This window comes from Rattus norvegicus, chromosome 15 (assembly GCF_021556685.1).
Source record: "Rattus norvegicus strain SHRSP/BbbUtx chromosome 15, alternate assembly SHRSP_T2T, whole genome shotgun sequence".
NCBI lineage: Eukaryota > Metazoa > Chordata > Mammalia > Rodentia > Muridae > Rattus > Rattus norvegicus.
The window spans coordinates 786,374-813,809 of NC_141548.1; the positions used below are offsets into that span (position 1 = coordinate 786,374).

The 27,436-nt window shown below is 41.9% G+C and overlaps 1 protein-coding gene across 21 annotated transcripts in view; it reads left to right on the forward strand.

Moving 5' to 3' along the window:
• Kcnma1 (potassium calcium-activated channel subfamily M alpha 1) overlaps positions 1-27,436 on the forward strand; it is a 705,305-nt gene that overhangs the window by 479,908 nt on the left and 197,961 nt on the right. For all 21 annotated transcript variants that reach the window (XM_087586686.1, XM_087586674.1, XM_087586678.1 and 18 more), the window contains exons 10-14: positions 2,906-3,016; positions 4,700-4,805; positions 7,419-7,501; positions 11,443-11,512; positions 18,117-18,272. In XM_087586686.1, coding sequence (XP_087442812.1) covers positions 2,906-3,016; positions 4,700-4,805; positions 7,419-7,501; positions 11,443-11,512; positions 18,117-18,272 — 526 coding nt within the window. The remainder of the gene's footprint in view (positions 1-2,905; positions 3,017-4,699; positions 4,806-7,418; positions 7,502-11,442; positions 11,513-18,116; positions 18,273-27,436) is intronic.

Consider the following 27,436-nt stretch of genomic DNA (forward strand, 5'->3'; position numbering starts at 1 on the left):
GGCTGTAAATCTTCAAATCAGATACAGGACAGATTGGAACAATATGGCTTCTTCAAGGTTGCCATGATAATGTACCTAATAACTCTCCCTGGGCAAAAAGGCAATCTGCTTTCAATCAATCCCTACCCCCAGAACCGCCCCCCCCTTTCTTCTGAGCAAAAATGCCAATTACGTTGAAGGAAGATTTTGTTCTTCCTTTTTTGATAAGAACTGCTCTCCATCCCAGAAATCATGCTGTAGCTAAAAGATATATATTTTCAATTGTCTAGTGTGGTATTAGACAGCTAGCACCAAATGAAAAAAAAAGTCAATCTTTTTACCCCCTTCCCCTCTCCTGCCAGCATTTGTCTACTTACTTCTTGAGAGAAGTGAAAGCTAATTAAAGGCTTAAGGGATAATATTGATTGCATTGGAATATATTTTATATGTACCCAGTACACTTTCAAAGAATAGAACCATGACTTTTTCTAAGGCTAAATAAATCATCTGGCTGAACCTTTGATTCAAGGGTGATGTGTTGGGGCAGGGCTCGTCTCCTCCCCTTCTACTTCACACATATCTCTCTCAGGATGAATGATTTCAGAGCAGCAACGGGGGTGGGGGGAGGATGCTCACTCCATTCTTTGTGTACAGGACAGGAAGGGTGAATGTTCAGCTGTCTCAAGCCACCATTCATTTGAGTCTGGCCTTGAATAATAAGTAGGCATATTCCAGTATAGAACTCTCAAGTTTGCAATATGTGATACAGAGGCTGGCTAGGTGAGATGGACCTCTCAGCTTCTCTTTGTATGGACTGGAGTAAGTGGCTTGTCTGGGACATCTCTCCTGCCATCAAAGCAGGGAACTAGAGTCCTTCCTTGCCTGGCTTGCTTATCTTAGCCAAGTTCTAGATAGCCTCAATTGCAGAGATACCTGCAAGTTGGATTCCTGTTGGAGCTTTTGCCATCCTAGTGTCTTTGTGCAGGATATCATAATGCACCAGGTAACCCTATAACCACTTGTGTAGAGTTCAAGTTAGGAGGAAAATCCTCTTTCTTGGACACCTTCTGGACATGCATGTCAATTCAGAATCCTAAATCTCATTCAGAACCTGCATGATTCTTACACTTTGCTCATACGTGCACTTATGCTACAAGAAACATAGATGATAAATATGGTAAAATAAATATGGTAAAAAGAAATCCAAATAGTTTTTTTGTGTGTGAATTCAGTTACACAGTGTATTTCGAAGCCTTATAGAAGGGTTCAGTGATATGTAGCTTTGGGAATTAAGTTTGGATGAGTGGCTAAGTGACCCCTCAACCTAGCAGGTGCTGTTGAGAGGGTAATATGATCATGTTCAGATGTCTCTCCTGAAGGACCCCACTGTCATTCTTTCTTCACCTTCGTGACCATGGTTTGCCTGATTGCTTAGTGCACCACCGTAACAATAACAGTCCATAATGGTAATATTATTAACTGTACTGCACATATTATTGATTTACTCTTTGTTCTGCACCATTATCCTTTCCCCAATAAGTATACTGCATTATTCTCACATCCTTAGTCAAGCACCAAATTACTACAAAAGGGCAGACTCTTGTAATGACATCTAATGGGACATCACATAAACCATCATCACTGCTTCCTATAATAAGCTGCCTCCAGCCAATGAGTGTCCTGCCATATTACAATGCGAACAGAGAAATTATAAAGGGCAAAGGACTTGGGCATTCTGAATTTGTCCTGGGAAATTGCCTTACTACATGTTCACCACCTAACCTAGTCTTAGAACACACTAGAGATCTGTCCTCTGTTACTGTCAGCCTGAAGGGTAGAGGGGTATGAGTTGAACCATTTAGCACAGTGTCTTTGATAGAAGCCAATGCTTATAGCTTCACAGTCAAGCTTCAGCCTTTTGGTCTTAGGGCCAATTTCCATGATCTTGTGACTGAGTATCATGAAGCAAATGTAAGTGAGCCAAGGATACACTGATGCTAAGATCATATTGTTTCAGGAAGAAATGTTGGAGAACCTACAGGTCTTAAATCTCTGGAAAAGGATCTCACTTCCTTGGGATGAATGGATATTTCTAGAAACAGAGTTCAAACCACTCTATAACAAAGGCAAAATTTTCACATTCATTATTTCCCTGGCTCCTGTCCAGTGGAACAGTCTTCAGGTGAATTAGTTTGGCTCTCATGAGAGTCTCAACACCCTGAGGCGGCAGCCCTCTGGGGACACTGTCCCAGCAGGTAGCTTGATTGTCCATTCTATGGGCGTCCCATCTCCATTTATCCCTGAGTAATGCTCACTTACTGTAAAGTGTTACATGCCCCCATTGTTGGAGAAGTTATAGTGGAAAAATGCAAAATTTCCTTTTTACTGCTTATGGCCAGCCGAGCCTATAACGTGTCAAGCTGCACATTAGCCACCCTGATAAAAGTCCGCTTTCTTACACACAAAATCATCGTTTCAGCAAGATTTGTTATCTCATTACCTGATAAGCTGTATGTCATAAACCAAGACTGCTGCGGTAAATCTCCCAGGAGGACGCTTTGTGGGCAGAAAGGGGGAGATAGGAATCTGCAAGGAACTTGATAATGTAGCATTTAAGCGCAAGCGTAATGTCACTTATTGTTAAATGCATAAAACCACTTGGCCAAGTGGCTGGGCTTTTAATAGGATTTTATGCAGCATCAGGTGAGCAGCCATATGCTTTTTCCCCTGTCCAGGAGCCTCTGAGCAACTGTTAGTGACATCGCTTTGCCTCATGACCCTCTGGGGATGGGCGCTGGGTTTACTGGGGCTGAGTGGGGAGACGTACATTGTTCTTGCAGCAGCTTCAGTTCCTCTGCCATCAGGGATTGGGGTATGGGATCATGTTGCTGCGTCTGGTTGACTCTAACTGCCTTCTCCTGTACAGGCACATTGTAGTCTGTGGGCACATTACTCTGGAGAGTGTCTCTAACTTCCTGAAGGACTTTCTGCACAAGGACCGGGATGATGTCAACGTGGAGATTGTTTTTCTTCACAAGTAAGAGAGCCCACTGCTATCACCAGTCCCCTCCACCTAAACTCATGCTTCTCTCTGAGTGCCTGTAGGTGTGGTGGAGATGGAGGTGGTTGGGAATTGTGACAGGGTTGAATAAGCCATGATCAATTTTGGCTCCTTAGGTAAAAGATAGTTTTCCCACAAGAATGGGGAGGTCAGTTTAGAACCCCTGAACCATGAAGCAACACCCTAGTTCAGGGTTCAAAGCAGACTCCAGTGAGTCAGTGTAGGACTATATCTGAGTTTCTTTCTGAAAGATTTAACAGTGGAATTCACTAGTGATCCAAGTTACCACCCTGGCACCTTCCTCAACATGGGCCTATGCAATCAGCTGTGTCTGTTGAGCCAGGATAGAATAATTAATATTATCATGTAGATACTTTACCAAATGCAGAAGAAGGACCAAGCAGGACAAAAGAGGAAGCAGGATGACATAGTTACTTCTCACACTGCTCTGACAAACCACCTGACAAAATAACTCAAAGAAAGAAAAGTCTGTTTCCCCTTGCAGTCTGAGGATCCATAGAAACACAGTAAGAGAGCATGGTGGTGAGAGTGTGAGGCAGCTGGTCATGCTACATCTGCATTGTGGAAGCAGAGAGAGATGGATGCTGGTGTTCAGTTAGCTTTCTCCTTTTGTTTCTAGTCTGGGACCCCAGCCCACAGTATGGTGTTGCCATGTTCATGGGGGATCTGCCCACCCCCTCACCTAACCCAGTCTAGATAATCCTTCATATAAATGCTCAGAGGTTTGTCTCCAAGGTGATTCTAGACCCCATCCAGCTGACAGTATCAACTATCACACAGGTATTAGGCATATTGATACCGTTGTTCCTGAGTCTCCATCTGGTTCTGTGCAGATGGGTTTCCATGTATTCCATAGACATAGTGCCCATTGCTTCTTTAGTCTTAATCCTGACTTAACCAATGACTAGCTGGGCAAGTTACTTCACTTCCCTGTGCCTCAGCTCCCACAACTATGAACAGAGGAGATAATTCTACCTCCTTGGACTATTTTAAGAAGAATGAAATGAATCACTCCATGTGAAGTGTGCAGAGCCCAGTTAGATATACGGGAAATGCTCACTAAATGTCAGCTACGACTATGAAAGAAAACCTGGTTAGGCTATATAGTTGACTTAAGGATAGAGCCCTCCATGTAAATACATTTACCGTGGGCAGACTCTTGGTAAGGCATTAGCTTACTTAGTTCTGGAGGTTGAGATGTCCCACAATCTGCCATCTCCAAACTGAAACTCCCACTCATGTTATGACTCAATCTAAACTTAAAGGCCTGAAGCAAAAGGAGGCAGTGATGGAAAATCCTAATCCGCAGAGAAGAATGGAAGGGATAAGATGTCATGATATAGCTATTTAATGACCAATGAACACCCATGCTCCAGCTCTGGGTTTCCCAGTGGCAACAAAGAAGAAGACAATTTACCACACAGACCCTTATCTTTGTAAGGCCAGAGACCTCTGGGTTTGGTTTCCTGGAGAGTAAGTGAAAAAGACTCTTAAAGAGTCTTTCATTTAGGGCAGTGAAGGAGACTTCTCTGAAGGTCAGGGCCTTTGTTTACACCTTTATGTGGAAATTAAAACCTAGGGAGCCATGGAGTCCAAGATCTGTCTGCTCTAATGGCTGTTTCTCTTCTGTCTGTGCAGCATCTCCCCTAACCTTGAGCTTGAGGCTCTGTTCAAACGGCATTTCACTCAGGTGGAGTTTTATCAGGGCTCTGTCCTCAATCCACACGATCTTGCCAGAGTCAAGGTAAGGAGAAACAAGTGTTATCACTTCTTCAGGGTGGGGCCATGGTTCCCAGGTAGGCAGATTTCGAGCCATCTCCTAACCATTAATGAGGTAACTCAGATGTTACTAACTCATTCACTGGCCCCAGGGTGTTGCTCTGTTGCTCACAGGAGATCATCTATAACTTTCCCACACTCAGGTTAGTCTCAATGTAGAACCTAACTCTTCTGTTTTCTTCAAAATCAGCCACTCCCAAAGTAAGACTTAAATATCCAGTCAGAGTCATCTCATCCCAGTAATTCAGTGGGTAAAGGCTCTTGCTGCAAAGCCTGATGGCCTGACTTAGATCTTCAGGATCTACTCGATGGGAGGAGAGAACCAACTCATCCAAACTGTCCTCTCACTTCACACACACACACACACACACACACACACACACACACACACACACACTAATAAAGGGGAGAGGAAGAAGCATTTCCAAGAAACTGTAGAAAGAAAAAAATAAAGCTACAGTAACTGAACAGAAAATAGGACCAGGAACATAAGAGTCAAAAAGAATAACAAAATGACAGCAAAACCACACACTTTTTAATAACTTGAAGTAGGAATGCCCTCATCCACACAGTCGAAGGACATAAATTAGGTGAATAACTTATAAAACAAACCATCTTTCAGTTGTTTACACAAAACTCATCGAAATTTTTAAAATGCCAATCACTTTAAAGTGGAAGAGTAGAGAAACCATCCTAAGCCAATGGGAGCAGATGCCAATATCCTAATACACCCACAATAAACTTCAAACTAAAATCAGCCAGGAGAGACAAAGAAGGGCACTTCATGCTAATCAAGGGAACAATTAACAAAGAAAATATTATAATAATAAGCATATGTGCACCAAATTCTGGTATGCCCAATTTAATAAAGCATACTATTAGAGTGCAATATACAGAATAACTCCAATTCTATAAGTGTGGGTGATTTTAATACTCTACTCTCTCTAATAATAAATAAATGTAGAAAAATTAATTGAGATGGATTAAAAAGGCAGGCACAACAGAACATGATGAATGATTAGTTTTCACCTGATTGAACTCAGTATGACTCCCAAATCTATTATTATAGCTAAAAGGAATTACAGAAAGCTGTAAAACATTTGAGCTTCCCTTTTCCAAAAACAGATTACTCATCAGTTGGTGATAAACTCATCATATTTTCCTGGACTCCTCCAAGTGGGCATCTTCTCTTAAAGTACATTCAAGGCTGTAGTAAAGAAAGGGGCACAGCAAACCAACATCTTCTATTTTATCCATCTAATGCAGTTGTCATCAGTGTGTCCAGTACGTAAGGTTCATTAATGTTATGTGAATCCAAGGAAGTCTAATAGCTGATTGTGGTCATCAAAGAGTTCTGTAATTTCTCCGGCAGCAATCCTAGAAAACCTAAAAGGACTTGTGTAAAATTCTTTACATTGTTAAAAAAGAAAAAACATCAAGAGACAACATGTGACATAACATTGAGGGAACCAGAGCCCTTGGAACAAATGCTGGGACAGCCTAGGAAGTAGAACATTACAAGCAGAAGAAAGTGCCGACCCAGGTTAGCATGAGAATCTCATGCTTACGTAGGATAGTTCATCTTATATTATCCAGACATGACTCCAGTCATAAGTACAGAGAAAATGGCTTTTGTTCACAAACCTAATTTAAATGCAAGCAATTATTAGCACATCAAACTCACAGTCCGTCTACAGAACAAGTCCCCTTTTGGCTCACATTAAGATAAGTCAGTAGGTTGCCTTTTGGATCCATCTGTAACTTATCATTTAATTTATGTAAATTATTTGCCTTTTGAATACCTGAGTAGCAATGAAAAGAAAACAGCATAGACCTGTTGTCTTTTGAAGGCTCTGATTTCTCACTGGGACTCACAGAATGAAAATGTGCGTAAGGTCTGATGAAGGAATCTCAAAAAACAGGGTTTACTTATTTTAATTTTATGTGTGTGAGTGCCTTGCCTGCATGTGTGCATGTGTACTGCCTGTTGCCTGAAGCCTACAGGTCAGAAGGGAGAGTCTGATGCCCTGGTACTGGAGTTATTAGTGTTATGGGCTGCCATGTGGATGCTGGGAACTGAACTTACATCCTCTGCAAGAGCTGTAAATGTTTCTAATCACTGAGCAATCTCTTCAGCCTCTTGATGATTCGGTTCCATGTTGCTGAATGTGCAACTGTTTTGTTCATGTGCCCACCTCAGGGAAGGGGATTAACCCACCAACCTCCACTTCCTGGCTGGAAAAATGAGGATGATAGCACAAGACAGTTGAGAAGGAAAGTAGGGATAAGATTGAACAGCCTAATTAAGTAAATTTGAAGGAATTTGGCAAACATGTCTGTAAGCAGCTAGGCCAAATGAAGAACATAATTACTCAGGTTCGAGCTGGAATGTTTATACTTTAACAAGAATCTGACCTGCAACCTATACTTTTGATGAAACTATATTTTTTTTATAGTTTTTCCTTTCCTTGTAAAACACCAGGTTCTTTAAAATGCTAGTAACAAAGAGAAGACTGCATCGAGTGTAGCTGTTTATATGGTTGTGTTTGTTATGATTTTTTTCCTTCTGGTTCCTCAGATAGAGTCAGCAGATGCATGTTTGATCCTTGCCAATAAGTACTGCGCTGACCCGGATGCAGAAGATGCCTCCAACATCATGAGGTAATTCAGGGGTTCAGGTCCTGGGGAAAGTCTTGGACTGGTCTCCCAAAAACCTATGTGCAATCTTTTCTTTGGGTCTACAGAGAACTGTCTCTGTGGACCATCTTTCTTTGATAGAGCACCCAAGAATGACTCCTGTACAGGGATGGTAGAGCTGAAGAGAATGTTGACATACAGGGTACCACCAACAGGAAGTTCAGACTTAGCAAATGCCATGACTAATGCCTACAGTAACTCTTGGGTTTCAGATTTCTAGAGAAAGAACTAGAAAAGGTAAAATAGATAGATAGCTGCAGGTCTGAATTAAAATGATTTGCTCACAGGGCTGGGAAGACAGCTTAGTTGATAAAGTGCTTGATGTATAAGTGTAGGTGGTTGAGTTTGAACCACAGAACCAATTTTTTGAAGATGAAACATGGTGGTACCCTCAAGTCCAAAGAAGCAAACACAAGCAGGTCCCTGGGAGTCTCTGGCCAGCTTGCCTATAGCCTAATTAGGTGAGTTTCATGTCACTGAGAGACCTGGCTCAGAAAGCTTAGGGAATCCACATTTAAGGAACAACACTCAGTGCTGACTTCTGCCTCCATATGAACTTACACCTACACATACAAATACATATGTACCCATAAAACCTTATTTTTTATAGGTTTTTAGAACTATGTTACCTGGAAGGAATTAGACCTAAGATGTCTTTTACGTGGAATGGTCTTCCCTCCAGCAGGTGTTGTGCAACATGTGGAGATCTTTGCACTTGACACAGCTAGCAGAGGACATTACTGGAATTGTGTTAATAGAGGCCAGGGATGCTGCCAAGCTTCCCATAGTGCATAGCACAGTCCCAATCTAGAAGACCGTCTGACCCAAAGTGCTAATAGCTGAGAAACCCCTGTTAGTGCCCTGGAAGCTATTGGCCAGTTAGCTTGTCTCGGGTTCACCAGATGAGTATTATGCAGTGGTCTTAACACTAGCATGAACCTCTGAGATAATGAATTATATAGATTATTTCTTAATCCTGTTGATTGAAGTCTCCTCCCTCTTCCTCTTCCTCCTCTACTTTCTCCTCCTCAACCTCATCTTCATCCTCCTTGTCCTTGACTTCTCCTTGTCCTCATCATCCTTCTTAACTTCCTTCTCCTCATCTTCCTCTTCCTCTTTCTCCCCTTTTTTAATAGATCAACCACCACTAGTTCATACCTTTTCTGCACATGGGCTTAGACTCTCAGAACTTAATTTTAACACCGACTCTAATGTCTTAAGTTACTCTCATTTCAGAAAAAAAGTTTTCTTTAGCTGTTACTCTTCCACAAATTTGTCATCATGTCCTTTATAAAATGACCAAAAAAAAATCCAAACATTTTTCTCTCATTAGCTAAAATCCTTTTAGAATTTGTCTTTTCTCTGTTGTAAATTACAGAATAGTCATTTGAGGTAGGTGAGGATATTAAAGAGAATCTTCTGAAGAGAGCATGGACCAAGGGAAAATGTTTCACTTCCACTATATTCCCAACAACTCTCAATACTGAACAGCTATACTTTGGAGCAGACATGATCCAAATGCTACTTGGCAGTTTGCTTCTCTGGAACTCATGGATTTACCTCAAGGTGAGAGTTGGGAAGTTGCCCTTGAGTCTCTACAATTCTAGTGAGTACTTCCTCTTGACTTTAATGAGTGTTCACCAGTTACATGCACTGGCCCATCAATGAGGCAGAGGAATTCCTCTGGTATATTTAGGCTGCTCAAGTCTTCCCATCAGTGTCTTATGTCTGGAAGGAGCCATCTGGCATCATCTCCTTTCATGTTCCTTCTGGAGTAGGCTTGGTTCCATGTTTTAAGGAAATCCATGCATAACGACTTGGTTTGCATGGGGACTTCACACAGGAGCACATCTCCTTACTGGTCCTCATTAGAAAGCAATCACAAAAGTCCACTTCATTTTAGAATGTCCCCCTTATTTCAAATGGACTAAGTAGCATTTCTATCCTTTGACACATCTTTTTTTTTCCTGTCATTTGAAGTGATAAAAATGTAGTCCTTCAAGGGTCAATGCTCCATTTTTCCCCATACTGCTAACAAACCAGGAGGATTCATGGTATTGACCTCACAGAGAAATTCCTAGCATATATACTATATTTCTTCTATATGGTGAGAATTAGAAGTGAATGGTAACTTTGAAATGGGCATTGCTCATAGTTGGAATATTTTATTCAAATCCTGAGCATGAAGAGGTGACATGAGCATACATAGGTAGCAGGCAGAATGGTGGGATGTCAAGGTATAGAATTCACTGGATCAGGATCACAATCTGTTTTCTAAGGAGAATCGGGAGGAAGACCCAAAAGGGAGTGGGAAGCTCAGGGTTAAACACGGGCTCAGCTTTTCTTTTATTTGTATATTTCTCCTTAGCTTAATGGGACCAATCTGCTGCTTTTGAAATTAAAATGTCAAAGAGGCATTTGAAATGAGCTAATGCAGAAAGCTGCCTGGTGCTGTGGACGGCTCAGAGAAGCTGACAGGCTCAAAGGCCTTAAGTTATGAGCAGAGGCCAACATGACACTCTCAAAAATAAGAGAGGAAGTCCTTCCAGTGCACAGAGCAGGGTGGATGTGGGCAGAGAGAGGCTTTCTCAGGGATTGTCTCCCGACTTCACTGACTGCAGTTTCCTCAGATGAGGCTGCTGTCTGGTTGCCTTTTTTCTCCCCTTCAGTTTTGCAGAAAAGGTGGCAAAGTGAAGAGCAGAGCGTGGTGGGAAGTTTGTGGGGGCGGTGGAGATAATTGTGCTTGTGTTCCTGATGAGGCTTAGGAGGTGGGCCCTTTCTCTGGAATTCCATTCTTTAGCCTTCCTTGTCACAGAAGGAAATGTACAATGTCACCTCTGACAGGGTTGGTAATGACAAAAACCATAACTTACACGTGGAGAGAGGGCTTTTTAATGATTTCAAAGCATTTTAACATCTGGCCTTTCAATTGCTCCTCATACCAAGCCTGTGAAGTAAACAATGCAGGTACCATTGCCCCCAATGTCCAGATGAGGAGTCAGGAACAGAGAGTCCAGGGATTTCCAGAGGGTCACCCAGTTCATTAGCACAACAGCTGTGCTGGAAACCAGGTGTTTCCATTCACGGGCTCCTTACATCTTCCTCATGGTAGTTTGAGTACCAGGAGAAGGGATGCCTAGGAAGTTTGGCTGGAGGGAGTCATACAGGCTCTGTAGAGGACTGAGGGCACCAAGATGGGATTCCCCACCAGATCACCATCTTTGTTGGGTGCTAATGTTTAACTTGAACTAGTAGTCAAGTCATCATTATGCTGTGAAAGGCAGAGGGTCCTTAATCATACTCCAAGAGATCTCTTTAAAAGTCACATTATGAGAATGTCCAAAGGGTTTGTGATAATCAGAGTCATTTGTAGGCGGTCTGTTTGAGTTGTCATGGTCTCAAGTTGTTAACTGGAGGCAAGGAACTGGGAGACTATAGATCCCCAGAGGTTTAAGGTCTGGACTTGCATTATCTGTCTATAAACATCAAAAGCACCCATCGTAGTTCCATTCAGGTTCCTATAACCATCTGCCAGGTAACACAGGAGTTCCTTGTGTTTGTGTATTTGTTTTTAAGACAGTCTCATGTAAGTCGGGCTATCTTTGAGCTTGCTCTCTAGTCAAGTCTGGCCTTATTACCTGCTACCACTTCATGATGGTGTGGTTATCTGACCCATTACTACTTCTGCCTATCTCTGGTATTTGAAATTCCTAGAATACATGCCAGTGACTGCCTTGCCATTTCTTTTTCATGAGTACAGTGAGGAGAACACATTTCTTCCTGGGCTAGTACCCAAAGCTCCCTGGATGGCCCTGGTTGCTACCTTAACTGCGATCACTTAGTCAAATAAATCCTCTATCACACTCCTGATGAGCCTGCTTCACTTCTGCTTCTCTCTCTTTCAGAGTGATCTCCATAAAGAACTACCACCCAAAGATCAGGATCATCACTCAGATGCTGCAGTATCACAACAAGGTAGGTGGTGAGACTCTTCCAGGTCTGAGGGCAACCTCAGAGCCTGGGTCCCAATACCTTCTCCCTCCCCATACAACCTCACATAAACATATTCACACAAGCACACACATACACTTGCCCTGAGGCCTAGCAAAGAAATGACTTAGTTAAAATGTCCCATCTCACTAGGACCTATGATAGTTCTTCATGGAAATAAGGTGTGTGTGTGTGTGTGTGTGTGTGTGTGTGTGTGTGCATGTGTGTGCGTGTGTGTGCGTGTGTGCGCGTGTGTGTGCGTGTGTGTGTGTGCGTGTGTGCGTGTGTGTGTGTGTGTGTGTGTGTGCGCGTGTGGGGTGGGTCATTGGGAGGGAAGTTCCTTTGTTGCCTTCTTATACTGATCCATTCATTCAGGAAGAAGTCATTGAACCCTGTGGTTCAGAGATATCGATATGTTCTTAGATCCTGTCCAGACCTAAATTCCAACAACTTGCATTTCTATGTCCTGCAGTCATTCAGTCAATAGCTATTGAATACCTACTCTATAATTAACACTAGTCCTGCTACTCAGGGGATAGGATAACTGTGAAGATAAAATCTGATTTCGTATCCTTAGAGACTGATCAAGGAAGGAATAGAGACTATACCAGATAATCGAAGGATTTCTCCAGGTACACTTGAAAGAAAATAATACAAGTTGGGTAGAGAAAGCAGAACATGACATCATCCTTAAATTCAGAGTGGGAATCATTCCAGTTTTACTTGGGGAAGTAGTAGTTTATCCAAAAATCTTTGGATAAACTTTGGATAACTTTTTTGGATAAATCTTTGCTTAATAAATGTTCCCAGTGTTATAGCTTACAGTAGGAGCTGGCTAGAAAGAACATGAACATGAGAGTTATTATTGCTGTCCCGTGATTTCCTCTCACTGAATCAGAGGTGAAGGTCTCTGATCCAAAGGCAGCACTGCTTCACTTGGCTTGTGGTTGAGCTCTCTATACAGCTTTGGAGGAGGGAAAGTGGCATCTTGTTCTACTTGATATGGTACCAGTTGTCTTCCTAATGGAGCTTAGAAACTGGAGGTTTCTCAGTACCTGGGGCCAGGTGTCCTGACTGAACAGAAATAACTCCCTACAGGTTTATTTGTGACAGCATGCCCCATCTTATAGGCCATATTCTCTGCAAAACAAGCCATCAGGTGACCCAGAGAAAACCCCACTCTGCCAAACACCACCAGCACCATTCCATTATTTCTTAATTGCTGGCAAGTGCTGGCCCATTTTGCTGTGTGGAGACCCATCAGAGGCCATTGCCGAGTGGGTCCTGCTGTCAGCAACTGGCCCACTGCTTGGAATTGCTGCCCAGTGCCAACCGTTGCCCAGCCCTCGGCAGGTGGCTCTACTGGAAATTCTGTTACTCTTCAGCCAGTGGGTTTGGTGGTGGGCACTGAAGGTGAATCTCCTGTTTGTCCCTGAAAACTCAAGGATAGGATAAGGGGGCTCTCAGTAACCCACAGGCATCAACCTGGAGAAGTTCTTAACTGCAGCCTCTGTAGGTGGAGGTGGATTTTATTAGTGAGGCTGTGACTGGTGACAGCTCCTGCTGCAAGGAACACTCCTTTCATTTGTGACTTGAAATCTCATTTAGTGTGGGAGTACTTTAAGCGATTGTTTAGATTTTTGGCTGAATTTAGACTGAATAGGAAAATTAATGTTGTATGTTTAGAAAGAGATGTCAGTTCCTTTTCTTCTCTTTCCAACGGGTGCTGATGTAGCATCTTCAAGAAATCAAGGAGCATTTCAGCTGGGTTGTTCTTGTCAAACTCAAAGCAACTTGACTAGCCTCAGAGCTAGATGGTACCTAGTCAGTTTTACATGACTACCACCACATAAATATCTTAGACAGAATCTCCAATACAACCATTTAGACACTGTGATGCAGATAACAACAGACCCAGGAGTATTCGCTTAAAACACATCTTGTTTAGAACCACCCCACTGTACTTGGGTTTCTGGGTCAGGCAAGGCCATTTTCAGGATACTGTTAGATTAGTAAGGACACAGTGTTAGAGTAACTTTGACAAATGGCAGTTTCCCCTCATTCTGCATTTCTGTTTTAAAGGGAGAAGTCCTCTTGCCTTTATTTTTTAGATCATTCTTAGATTTCTTTTTTAGTAGACAGTTCTTCCCCTACTTCATTACTTTGAATTTACCTAAGAGCTCCCCCCGCCACACACACTCCTTCTCTTTCAACATTTTCTTCTTTTTGTGGCCTTTTCTCTGTACCCATCTGAGAAGCACATAGAATGCCACTCACTTATACATACATGCGTTTGGGAAAGACCTGGTGTGTGTGTGTGTGTGTGTGTGTGTGTGTGTGTGTGTGTGTGTGTGTGGTGTGTGAAAACTATGCCACTAGGAGCATATTGTGGAAGGCATAATTGCTCCCAAAGTTAGACACAAGGCTTGAAATGAAAACAATGTCAAACCCCTGTGATGTAACGAGAGTGATATTCTAGAGCCTAGAGGGATGCAGGGAAACTGCTGGCCTTGAGTTTGTCATCATAATAATTGCAGACATTTGTGTCCTGTTTTATGGTTTTAAAAGAGCTTTGACATCCATTATCTCATTTAGTCCTCATTGGGCCATCTGTGCATTTTTAGCATCCCAGTGTAACTTCAGACTAGCAGGAGTCAAAGCTCTATTCTAGGCAGAAAACATCACCCTAGAGTGGTAAGCACAAATCACATCACAGTCACTCAGCAGCCAGCAGTATAGCCAACTGCCACCTTCTACTTGAATGGGACAGTAGCCCACAGAACCAAACTTTGGTTCCTGGGGGAAGTTTAGTATTGTCCAAAATGGATCTCTTTATGGGGCTAAGTTTCACAGAGAGAACATTCAAACCCTGGACATCTCTGAGTGCAGAGAGAAGAGGTACATGGTGTAAAGTGCTTCAGACACAGGATGGTGATATGATACTGGGAAAAGTGTTCATCCTAATAACTCACCTGTTAATGCATTTCTGATTTCCCCTAAAGCATTCTAATCAAAGAGGCTTTTGTTTCTGTTGTGTGAATCAAGCCTTAGGACAGATACAAGTTCTCTGAGCATCCGTGTTGCCTATGATGGCATGTGGAACTTAACCATGTTAACCAGTTCCATTTGTGATGAAATACTCAGACAAAAGTCCCTAAATGAAGGAGGGTTTTGTTTCAGCTTACAGCTCAAGGTTCTATCTATTATAGAGAGGAGGTCAAGCTTCCAGGAGTATAAAATAACTGCTCGTGTAACATCACATAGATCAGATAGATCCCTTTGATCAGATCCGTTAACCACTTATACAGCCCAGGATTCCAGCCAGGGAATGGTACCATCCACAGTGAGTGGGTATTCCAACCCCAATCAACGGAAGGAAAATAGCCCTTCACAGGCATGCCTAGAGGCCTGTCTCCTAGATGAATCTAGACTCTGTCAAGTTGACAGCACAAATCATCATGGGCAGCTTTCTGTTACTCTAATAAATGCATGCCATAAAACTTTTGGAGGCTGTGGGCCTTGATGAGTTGGTCTTGTTTAGTTATACTTGTGATGAGGTGATACACCATTCTGGGAGGGACTGACAGAAAGCACTGGATTGATTCCTATCCAACAAACCAAATAGATAGGGTTGATTGGTGCCCTGCTAGTCTCTCACAGGCAATGCTCTCAATGACCCAAAGAGTTTTTATTAAATTCTATCTCCCAAAGGTTCCACTTCCTCCTAAGAGAGTATCACCTCGGGGATGAAGCTGTTAGTATATGGTCCTTTAGTAGACATTGACAGAAGGTGCAGACTACAGAGTGCTCTTGTTTTTCCATCGATAGACTTTGTTATTTTTCACAGTGTTTCTCCAAGGCTGAATAAATAGTAAGAGAAGAAAATGTGACTAGAATTCATGTCTTTCTGAGGCAGCACATTTTCATAGTTCTCCATGAAATGAAGGACGATCCAGTAGCATAAATGGAGGAAGGGTGTAATTCATATTAGACCTACTTTTCTCTTTGCCAAGTTAGAAAGAATTTGCCTCCTGATTCCTGGGTAGAAATGGTGAGGTTTTTTTTTTTTTTTAAAACCAGACCCAATTTCCCTCAAAGAAAGGAGAATGAAGTTTCAAAAAAATAATAATAATGAATTCCTAGGTCAATATCCTCTCTTGGATTCATGCACACAGCCTTCTGTCTTGGCCATTGGCACTTCAGCCCTGCTTCCTGCCACCCTATGACAGGAGAAAATGCAGCGGCAATGAGAGGAGACACAGGAAGCTTAAAATGAATATGACTTTCTACATGGGACCCAAGGGACCCAAGGCTTACATGTCAGAACTACATGTTTTACATGGCATGGAGATAGGTCAGACTTTTTTTTCATTATTTCTTTGAAGATGGCATGAAAGCTACGAGGTGTCTCTGTAGGGACTAGACCACCCAAATCTCTTGTCACCCACAAGTTCATTACTTGTATATAATTGATTATACTTCTATAAGAGGATTTTTCCACATGGATGAATGTGTTTTATCCCAGGCCAGGGAAGTTAAATGAAAAACAAAACAAAACAACAGCAATAGCTACAACAACAGCAACAGCCACAACAACAACAACAAAATGGACTTCTTAAGCCAAGGAAGAATGGGGAAAGAAATGGGAGAGAGGGTGTGGCTATCTGTTGGCATTCAGTATGTGATGTGCAGAAGACCCTCTGGTACTGAGCTCCACACAAATCACACTTCCCTTTGGCCCACACACAGGCCTGTTTTACTTGGGTTGGGGAGCAAGCAGTCATTTTTCAGCAGTAACCACTGCTGGCTCAGGATTGGAGACTGTCACAGAGGTGGATTTTGCAAGCAGACATTTCACAAAAGTGTGGTTTTTCTAAGCAGAGTAAAGAGGCCTGGGCTTTGCTCTTTTTTCTACAATAGAATCATCCATCCTTCTATTGCAACTGGCCTCTGTTGTTCCAAAAGTGACGGGAAGCCTTGTTTACTGCTCCAGTTTGCTGGTACATGGCAAGAAATAATTTCAGAACTATAGAATCTTGGACTGTAAGGGACTTAGAAGGACTCTGGGTCAACTTCCTCTACAAAACATGATTTACTATAGCATCTTGTCAAAATGCTAAGTCTTAGGAATAAAGACTGTGTGTGTATGTATGCGTGCATGTGTGCATGCATGCATGTATGCATGCATGTGTGTGTGTGTTTAAATAGTCTTCTCTATTTATTGGACAAATTTCATCCTTAGAAATTTCTTTTAATATATATATATATGCATATATATAATATATGGACAGTCCTAATTCTCGCTCCAGGCAAGACCTGAGGTGTCCAGATGTGATGAGCATCCTATGTCCCCAAGGATGTCCCTCTGTATCTTGAGTATTTCTGGATCTTTTAACTGTTTCTCAAGAGATTTTTTTCCAGAGCACTCATCTCCTCTTGTCCTCCTCATTGTCTTCTGGCCATTGATCACACCTCTCTAAGTTTGACTGTTAAAACTGGATCAAATTCTGTGGAACAAATTCGGCCTATTCTTATAGAATAGAGTCTTTTTCCTTTGCTCTGGAGACTGTTACAAGCAAGCTGTGGCTTTCTGTGTCATGTATCCCATGGCTTCTAATTGGGTTTTTAGTTTCCTCTGCACTTAACTGCTATGCCCCGCTCTCTCCTTCTCTCTTTCACATACACTCTTAGATCTGTCTTCTTGTTTCAAACTTATATAATCGGTATTTTTGAATGTAAGTGTTGACCCTGACATTCAGATCTTGTAACTCTCTTCTCTTGTTATTGTTGTTATTTGTAAATACCCAAACACTAGAGAACTTCCTGGATTCCAACTTTTTCACTCATTCTGCCATGTACAATTCTCTACTGCATGCCAATGGCAAATAATTGTGTGAGCATGCTTCTGTGTCTATGAGTTGGGGTCTGACCTACCTTGCCATACGACAGTTCATCTGAGAACAATCACAGGATGCCTGTGTCTGTGGTGCACCGTGGCTTCCATAGAAGCAGCATTTCCTCCCACATGTAGAGTTACAGGTTCTCCAGCTCCACCCCAGATCTCATCAGTGAGAAACAGCATAGTGGGGGCCAACATCCTGTAGGTTTTTGTTTTGTTTTGTTTTTACACATTGCAGGGTATGCCAGGTACCTACTCAAGTTTGGGGCATCACTAATCTAGATTATTGTGAAGACAGGAAAAAGAATGCAAGAGTACTCAGACACACAGACATCTGGAAATCTAATACTACTTGAGAGCTACTTTAAAAAACAAGCTAGCTAGACTTCTTAATGCTGGGGGCTGATGTGTCTCACAAGAGAAAATTCCCTTCTGGGTCGAATCTGGCTAAATAGCAAACTTGAGAGGAGGATGTGGACCTGGTGAGTGTAGAAGCAATGTTGCCAAGAGGCCAAAGTCTGCTGAACAGAAGTATAGACCCTCGCAACAGTCCTTAGACCCAGGCAGAGGGCAGAAAGGATGAGTTCAGATGACCTGGTGTCCTTGGACAATGCAGCAGTTCCCAGAAGAGGTTTTAGACACTCAGACGTGGAGCAGAACAGGGTCTCATACCTCTTGTTATTCCCACAGGCCCATCTGCTCAACATCCCCAGCTGGAACTGGAAAGAGGGTGATGACGCAATATGCCTTGCAGAGCTCAAGTTGGGTTTCATAGCCCAGAGCTGTCTGGCTCAAGGCCTCTCCACAATGCTTGCCAATCTCTTCTCTATGAGGTCATTCATAAAGGTAACGTCTTGTCTTATTAGAGCACATTAGCCTAGGATTCCATTTGTCGTGGGGTTGAGTAGAGCACAGCTTAAACTCAAAACAGATCGACGGGCTTTAACTTCTCTGGTTGAGAAGAAATTCCTTGTTACAGATTTGGGAACGAGGCCAGCTCCTTTCAAAATTATGTTTTTATTTTTATTTGGCACATCCGTGGCCATTAAATGATTGTTCAAAGCACAATCCTCTCTCTCTCTCTCTCTTTTTTTTAGATAAACCACATGTTTATCTATCAACAAAGCCTCCGCTGTTAAAACAAAAATATGATTTATATACATTCCATATGGTACCAGAGTGCCTAAAGAAAAGAATTATCATTTTCCTCTTTTATATCAAGTGGCTGGTGGACCTCTCACTGTGTGGATAAATGCAGACCATGTGTTTGTGCTGAAGCCCAAACCCCAACAACATAATTCATTTATTTACTTCTGCACAATCAAGGGGGCCAGTAAGGCTGACATGCCATGGCTATTTGAATGGAGAAAGAAAAGATGAACTGAGTCTTTACCCCAAGAGACATGCAGTCTGGATGTGTTCATCTCCCTGTCAGAGCTCACTGGGCAGCCACTCCCAGACTCCAGATGGCTGCTGGACCAACTAGTGGGGCAGAGAATGAGCCCATTCTGTTCTCTAGGGCCCAGGGTCCTAAGTGCCTCTGCATCTAGGTGCCTGACTAAGCAAGTTTCTATAGTGTTGGTTTAGGCAGTCAAGGTGGCACACCACATCCATGAATTGTGTTACTTAGAGCTGGAAGGTGTCAAGTCTTTACCTTTGTACCAATGTCATTGGCATTGTTTAACCAGTTGTAGTTCTCATAGTGTGACTTAGAGAATAACTCCTGTTGGACCCTGCTGTTTTCACTGTAGCAATGCGCATAGTTAATGACAACTTGATTGAAAATATGTTTTCTTGTGCTTACTCTGTGCCCATACATATCAGCTCAATAGAACTTCAAGTTCAACCCCAATTACAAACCCAAGTCACTACATGCCTCTAGATGTCTTCTTTTATCCAGGTTCCTTTTATCCTGCATAGAAGAAACAGAATGCAGGCAAAATGGGAGTCACAGGGAGGTCTGTGTGGCTGTGTTTAGAGATGGGACACCAAAGCCAGATGTAGCCATGTGTCTCCCAGGACTTGTCCGCTCAATCTAAGGAGGCCAGACCTAGGATAACAAACTGTCACCAGAACTGCCCTGTCTCTTTCAGTGGAGCTCTAGTGGTTTCCTCCCAGCAGAGGTTTGATCATAGGACCCAGCACATGGTCAGAGGGACTGGGTTCTGCCTTTCTTGTGTTGATGTGACATGGGCCTTGGCAGAGGCCCACCACAGATGGGGCCACTTGACATGCGTATGTTTTGATTTTGTGGTGCTTGCATGGTAACTAGATCTGCCTGTCAAGAAAATTAATAAAATGGATATGACACTGATTCTATAGTGTTATTACCAACAGGGAGAACTTCTGCCTGACTTTCCTCAGGACCCTGACGGGCCTCACCTCTAAAGCCAAGGACTTTCCTTCCAGCTCTGCAAATCCCATTGCCAAGTTCCTATTTAGGAAGCGCCTGTGGGAAAGGCTGGACTGGGCCCTGGTATAAGTGGAAACACATTTGCCTCCCAGGGTTACTGCATTATTTCTGTCCAGGGCCAGCTCTCCCCATGTTTGGAGGCAGCTTTCTGGATATGACCTTTTGACATGGAGGTGATCTTCACGTTAGACTTTGTTAAGGGCATAGCGTACAAATAACATATGACTTCCTTTACTAAACTTTAAAATTTAGAGTAGGGCCAGTCTTACTTAATGCATTCACACTTCTATATTGTCATCTACGTATGCATATCCCTCAGTCCTAAAGCCATTTTACAACCTGCCGAAAATCATACCGTTATCCGTTCCTCAGTGTGTTTTCTATATTATTGCAAAGCATTTACATGTTTTTGTGTGGGATGAGTATAGGTGGAGAAGGTGATATGTAAATGGATTCTTGTTTATGGAAATCAATTCCTTCCCCAACGCCCCCATATCCTACGGTAGAGAACTCCTCAGCACTTCCACCAGGATAGGGTTTTGGCAGCACTTTATCCTTTGGGAGCATTTAGTGTTTCTAGAAGCCAAAGGGAGATGTGAACTTACCTTCTTCCTTGCCCTGAGCAGGTTGTGTCTGTTTATACTCTGCTTCTGCTCAAAGGAGTAAGATAAACAAGACTCTAACATGTAGATGTGTCACAGGCAGAAGCATAGTGGTTATCTTCGAAGCCTTTAGCTCAGTGGTAGAATGCTTGCCTAGCAAGCACAAGGCCTTGGGTTCGGTCCCCAGCTCCGGGAAAAAAAAAAAAAGAATTGCACACTTTTATTATGTATAAACCAAAAGTCCCAGACCAAAACTGAAGACAGTGAGGTTTAGCAGAAGAAAGGGGTTCTACTGAAATGTGGGATTTGCATAGAGGGCCTAGACTCTAGACTGGAGATGAGAAGAAATACATGTGGATACTTATCCTTATACAAGTCACTCTCAAAGATCTGAACCTAGGGCCCCCCCATTACCTTTTAAAACCTTGTCTTCATTTAGATATGTTACCTCTGAATTGACCTAAGTAGTTTGGAATTTATTGATATTTTAACTTACTTTTTTAGGAGTGATGAATTTCTGTAGACACTTTTGGCTTTTTGTTTTTCCCCTTATGGTTGTTTATTCTTAATCTTTTCCATTTATGCTTCAATGCATTTCCTCTACTGTTAAGATGTGCTGGCTTTTATAAATTCACTCTAACCTCGCATCCAATACCTTTCTGAAAGAAGCCCACATTGATCCCCAGGGGTCCTATATCTCTGTGGCTGCTTGCAAGGCAAGCTAAGCATTTTTTTTTTTCAGCAAGGATTCATTTTCACCCTTGAAGTCTGTTAATCAGAGCCAGCAGATGTTTTGGTGCCTGTGACTTATCTCCTGGCCTGGGACATCCTGTTTACTCCCTACTCTCTGATCTCCTTTCACTGGCCTCTCAGATTTCAGGGAAAGTCTCCTTAATGTCTTCCGGAAAGACCAAGACAATGGACTTGTTTAGCCTGTCTGCCATCGCCTCAGCCCTCAATAAGTGAGCCACACTTTAAGACCATTGATATTTTTTGGGTGGGGGTTGTTTTCGTTTGTTAGTCTATGTAGTTTTAACTTCCTATTCTACCTGTAGAGTTTCATGTTGGGCTGGACCTTCTATTTTTATGAATTGAGCTATTATTCATACTAGAAGAAACCATTCTTAGACACCATGAATTATGTATTTGTGTAAGTGCTTGTTTCTCTCTGAAAAAACTGATTGACTCTTAAAACTGTTTCTCATTCAACGCTGAAACTTCCAATTGTGCACATTAAAACAGATCTCACACTTGCCAGTTATTTTAACTCTGCTGATTTTTCATTTTACAGACACACACACACACACACACACACACACACACGCACACACACACACACACACCCTATAGCATGGCATGTAATCTGCAGTATCTTTGTCAGGAAGTCAGTTGTGAGAATGGAGAAAATGTGTAATGTTAGTATGGTGTCTTAAAGGAGAGTATATTTTCCATAAGCTCAGGTAGTCGAACTCTTTGTCCCCAGTTGATGGCACTGTTTGGGAAGGTTGTAGGAGAGGCAGCTATGCTGGAGGAAGCCATTGCTGGGGGCAGGCTTTGAGAGTTCATAGCCTCAGTTATTTCTGATTTGCCGTGTCTGTTTCATGCTCACAGTTTAAGACGTGATCTCTCAGCTTCCAGCTCTGGAACACCTACCACTTGTTGCCATGCCTTTCCACCATGATGGACTTTCTTTCTGACAATGTAAACTAAATAAATGCTCCCTTTTACTCATTGTCTTGGTCATGGTATTCTGCCATGCCCAACTTAAATGAATCGTTTTAGTACTTTAGTTTGAATTGTATTTATGCACTATTTTGTGTTTGGATACGTTCGTGTATAAGAATAATCTGGTTCAGGAGCTGAAATATAAAGACCTTTGATTAACTGCCCAAATATACTGAATTCTATCTACTTTTAAAGCCTTGAGCTTAAAATTATTTTTACTCTCCTAATGCCCTACATACTCATGACATTGTCACTGGTGTCACTCTATGGTGGCAGACACTATGCAGTAAAAAAAGGAGCAGGCAGGTAGCTTAGAATTGATAAACCCTAGGAATCAGTTTCAGACTTGTCCCTGAGGTCACCAAAAGGAAATAGTGGATGAGACGATTCCTTAGCAGGGATAGCCACCTTAGTATGTGGCTTGGTTTCTGAGCTTCATTTTATGGAAACCATTGATTCACTAGAGATTCCAGAGGCACCTATATCCCTGTTGCCTTTCTGGCAACACACAAGCTTATGGCTTGGAAGCTCCGATAAGATTCAGGAAACTTCTTCTCTGATAGGAAATGTGTGGGCTCATATTTGCATAGTCCTGCCAATGGACCTTATTCATCTTTCTCTCTGGTCAGCTCTGTAAGGGTCAGAGTCACTGCGCCAGATAGGTGAGGAGTTCATTTAGGACTGTGACAAGATCAAAAATGACCTAGGCTCTTAGGAGTATTGGCTTAAGGACTAGGGCTCTCTGGCAAAACCAAACCAAATATGTATGTGATGTGCGAATGTGTATGTATGTGCATGCAGTCATGTGTCACATAATGGCATTTCGTAATTGGCAGACTGCACGTAGCAGTCCCATTTCATGTAGTGATGGCTATTCTTATTTTGGTTTGGACACATATGTACTTTGATGTTTGCATGATGAAATTACCCACTAAAGACTTCTTCAGATGAATACCCATCATTAATCAATATGTGTTCTAATACGAGTAACCAAGAGAGGGAGATATTGATTAGAACAAGTTGATTCACTTTGTATGAAAGCTGAGTTACAATGTCTGCACTGGAGATGGTGGAGAGCCGCAGGGATGTTATCAGTCATTTTGAAGGTCTGAGAATAAGGAGACTTAGTATAGGTTTCAGTCTTAGTTCGATTAGAGAGAACAGATTTCTACGACTCCTAGTATGTGTTCCAATACAACTTTTGATGGTTTGGATATGATCCACCCACAGAAGGAATATAATCTCCCTTATTCTACCACTTCAAACATATTTATTGCATCCAGAAATACCTTCACAGCTATGTCTAGAACAATAATCAAATATCTGGGAACATCATGACCCAGTCAGGTTAACAAAGAGAACTAGCTATCACATCAACCTGCTCTTACTTCTTGTTGGGCATAAACTCAACAGCCTATTTCTAGGTCAGCATGCTCATCCTCTTGTGGGAGTGTGGGGATTTGTCAGGAGCTCTAGCCAGGCCAGAGTTGCAATGCATAAGGCTGGTATCAAGGAGAGAATGCTAAGAAAGACTTCTTTGTCTTGGCACATAAACCTACAGATAGTGATATACAAATGTTTTGGCTCCATCACCCATGGGTGATGCCAATCAAAGTGAAAGTCGCTTCATGAGAATGAAATGCCATCACTCCTGTGGAGAGAAGTTTCCAATACAGCTACCTTTGCTTCTTTAGGAATATACAATGTTTTAATATCATTTAGATAGACAGATAGGCTTACAGACTTAGGCCTCCAATAACAACCCAGCAATATCCATCCAACTGTCATGCCGCATTCCCATTTGAATGCCGCATCTCCTCTCAGATTTCAAATTTCCAGAAGTGAATCCCTGTTCTTCCCTGTGAAGTTTCCCTGTGAAGTCACCACCCACATTTGGCAACGCCATCCTTCCAGATACTCACCTTTAGAGTCATCTTTGGCTGCCCACCCCAACCCTCCTCAAGCACCAAATTCAATTCATCATGACACCCTGATTGGACCTTGAAAGTAGGCCCAGAATCTGAGTACTTGCCACCAATTTCATTCTTACTGATCGATCCAAAGAACCACCATCTTTTATGTGGTTACCAACCTTCTAGATGCTCAAGTCTAGACTCATCTTGTTTTCTTAAATAATTTTCCCAAACATGAATGAGATCATGTCAATCTTCTGCATAAGTCTACCATATCATCTAATTGCCTCAAAACCAAAATCATAGCATTGGCTGCCAGGTACTAAGCAGTGAGGTTCCTGTATTCTTCTTGATGCCAGTGTACCAAGTACTGTCCTGCACCTTGTGTCTCTCACATTCCCTTTACTGCATTAGGATTTATACGTGCTGGGTTCCCTCTATCTAGAATGTTCTCCTAAGTAGATGCTTGCTTCCTATCAAACCCTTCTGCCTTTGCTCAAAATAAAAATTTTCAGCAAGACCATATTTTAAAACGTCAGACTATTTTTTATAAAAGAGTTAAAACATACTTTTATTTATAATACGCAAAGAGAAAAAGACATTTGTAATAAATGTTTAATTTGTTAAATATTCATCAGCTCAACATTCCCATGTATGAGTGGCACAGATTAAGAAACAGAACATTATTGATACCGTAAGAATTCTCACTTATTTTGTAAGTCAGATAATTGGCATTGCTTCTGAGTCATCTTTGGAAATGTTATATTCCTCAATATTGAACTTTTTAGTTTATGATGATTGTATATCACCTTTTTATTTCCTTTTAGCTTTTCGGATATTTTTGTTGTTTTTTTAAAGATTTATTTATTTTACATCTGTGAGTACTTGTTTTTTCTTTCTTTAAACACACAAGAGGGCATCAGATCCCATTACAGATGGTCGTGAGCCACCATGTGATTGCTGGGAATTGAACTCAAGACCTCTGGAAGAGCAGTCTGTGCTCTTAACCACTGAGCCACCTCTCCAACTCTGTGCTTTGACTCTTAGCCTAAGACCTCTTACCTATATGTTTGTGTGGTTTTCTTTTTTCTTTCTTTTTTTGGTTGTTGTTGTTGCATCTTCATTTGTCTGTTTTCAAGACAGGGTCTCACTATTCAGATTGTCTTCAACTCATGATCTTCTGCTTCTACTTCCTGAGTGCTAAGATTACAGGCATGTGACAGCATCTCCGTCAGGACATATTGATTAAGGGGTGCTTAATACTTCAATTGCATCTCTGGGAAATTATAGGACAATCAAGATAAAACCAAATCTAGAACATTTCCTGGGACTCTGAAGGCTTCTTAGGAAGCAGATATCACATGTCTCCCTGTTGTCCAGGAGAATGTAGATGTTTTTCTCTCCCTAGGGAGATAAAAATTCCATGTGGTAAAATAGCAGAATTACATTTTAGAAATCCCCATCACCCAGGCCTGCACATTCCATACATACAGGTCTCCTTCATCCTCTTGGCTTTGCCTGTTTGTCAACTCCTCCACCATGGTATTGTTTCTTGTCTATTTCTTTCTTTTCCTTCATAAAATGGAGGCACTGTGAAGCCATGGCTATTCACAGGAGCCTCAGTATCAGGAGCTCAGTAAATACATGTTGAATGCGTGGAAGAATGAATGAATGAATGAATGAATCAATCAATCAATCAATCAATCAATTTCAGCTTAGCCTTGCCAGCTTGTGTTTTAGATATCTGAGTGTGGGGCCCAGACTAACTGGGACTTACGATTTGGAATGATTTGGGTTCTGAAATGTCTTCCTCTGCTACTGTATGTGGTTCACTGGCCCAACCAAAGAGCTTCGTCTCTGCATAGAAGCTTAAAATGCAAAGCTTTATAATCCTTGGCAAAGCTTGCAAAGAAGCTGGCTAGATTTGGTTATAAACTATCTTGACTGCCAGAAAATATAGTCACTGTGTTGTTTAAATTCACAATTCAAAATAAACACCCTGAAATTTAAATACATTTGCTAAGTCTCAATATCCTATTTGGGCCAGCACCATCATATATCTCTTCTTTTTTCCTTCCTACTTTAGTCTCTCTAGATCACAGACCTTGCCACAATGTGTTGCCCCCTCCAACATCACCATCTCTGCCCACAATCTCTCATGCCCAACTCAAAGTTGAGTAGCTTCCATGCAAACTATTTCAAATAAAGAGAGAAGCAATCCATGAGTTATTAACAGGGATTCCATTCCCCTATGGCCCTGGTAATTTCTAGAACATTGAATTAAGGAGTTCTCAGACCTTTACAAATTCTCAAGGCAAACATTATTAGCAAAGAGAAGGCCGTGCAGCACGTAAGAAGATTGCCAGAAAATGTCAATGAAACTTCTGAATAAAATAAGGAAGCTTCAGTGCTCTCTCGATCTTCCCCTACCCCCTCCCTCTAACACGATTAGAAAGTTATTTCATGTGTCTTATGTGCTTGGTCAGTCAAAGGCAAACCTACATGATTGATGGTGACAGGGAACACATTTAACTCATTATTCTTTACTTTGCAGCAAAATGATTTGTGTAAACTGTCTGCCTAGCATTAAAGGTAAAACAAACTTAGAAACCCCAGAATGTTATATTTTCATCTAATATTTTCCTTTTGGTTTTATAGCTGTAATCGCATATGGATTCTTTTATTTAGCTCTTGGCATGGACTGAACAAAGGGGAAGGCAGGGCAGAAAGATTACATAACACATGAGTCCATGCTCAGGGAGTGTGGAGCCATGAAAGCCGCAACAGTCCAGACTTAATGTGACAACCCAGGAGAAACTGTGGCTCTCTCTGGCCTGGATGTTGTCACTGATATGCAATGAGGACCATCTCCTTGATAACAAGCCTGTTGACATTAAACTGAGCCTTTTCAGAAACTATTAATTGATTGCATATGTTCCTACACACACCTAGACATCACAGGCTTCACCTGACTTCCCTATTCTTCCAGCTGCCTCATGCTCCTCCTCTCCTCTTACTCTTCTTTCTCCTACTCCCTCTGCATCACTGTTAGTAATAATTCAAGCAGGAAATACAGACGATAACTTCAGATTCACGTAAGTCTGCTGGTTAGTGGCACAGCCATACCGAGAGTGTCCATGCAGAGCAGGAGCAGGAATTTCGAACTTTCAGGTAACTACTCCACATGTAGGAGTACCCATGGTAAGTATTTTGTCATGACCTTTAAATTATCTGAGTCCTCTCAGTTTTCATAGCCCTTTCATGGTTATACGTTTTATAACTTTTCCTTTATTATCCTTTTTCTTCTTTTTCGGTTTTAAATTCTTGTGTGTGCGGCTGACTGTATCTTTACCATGT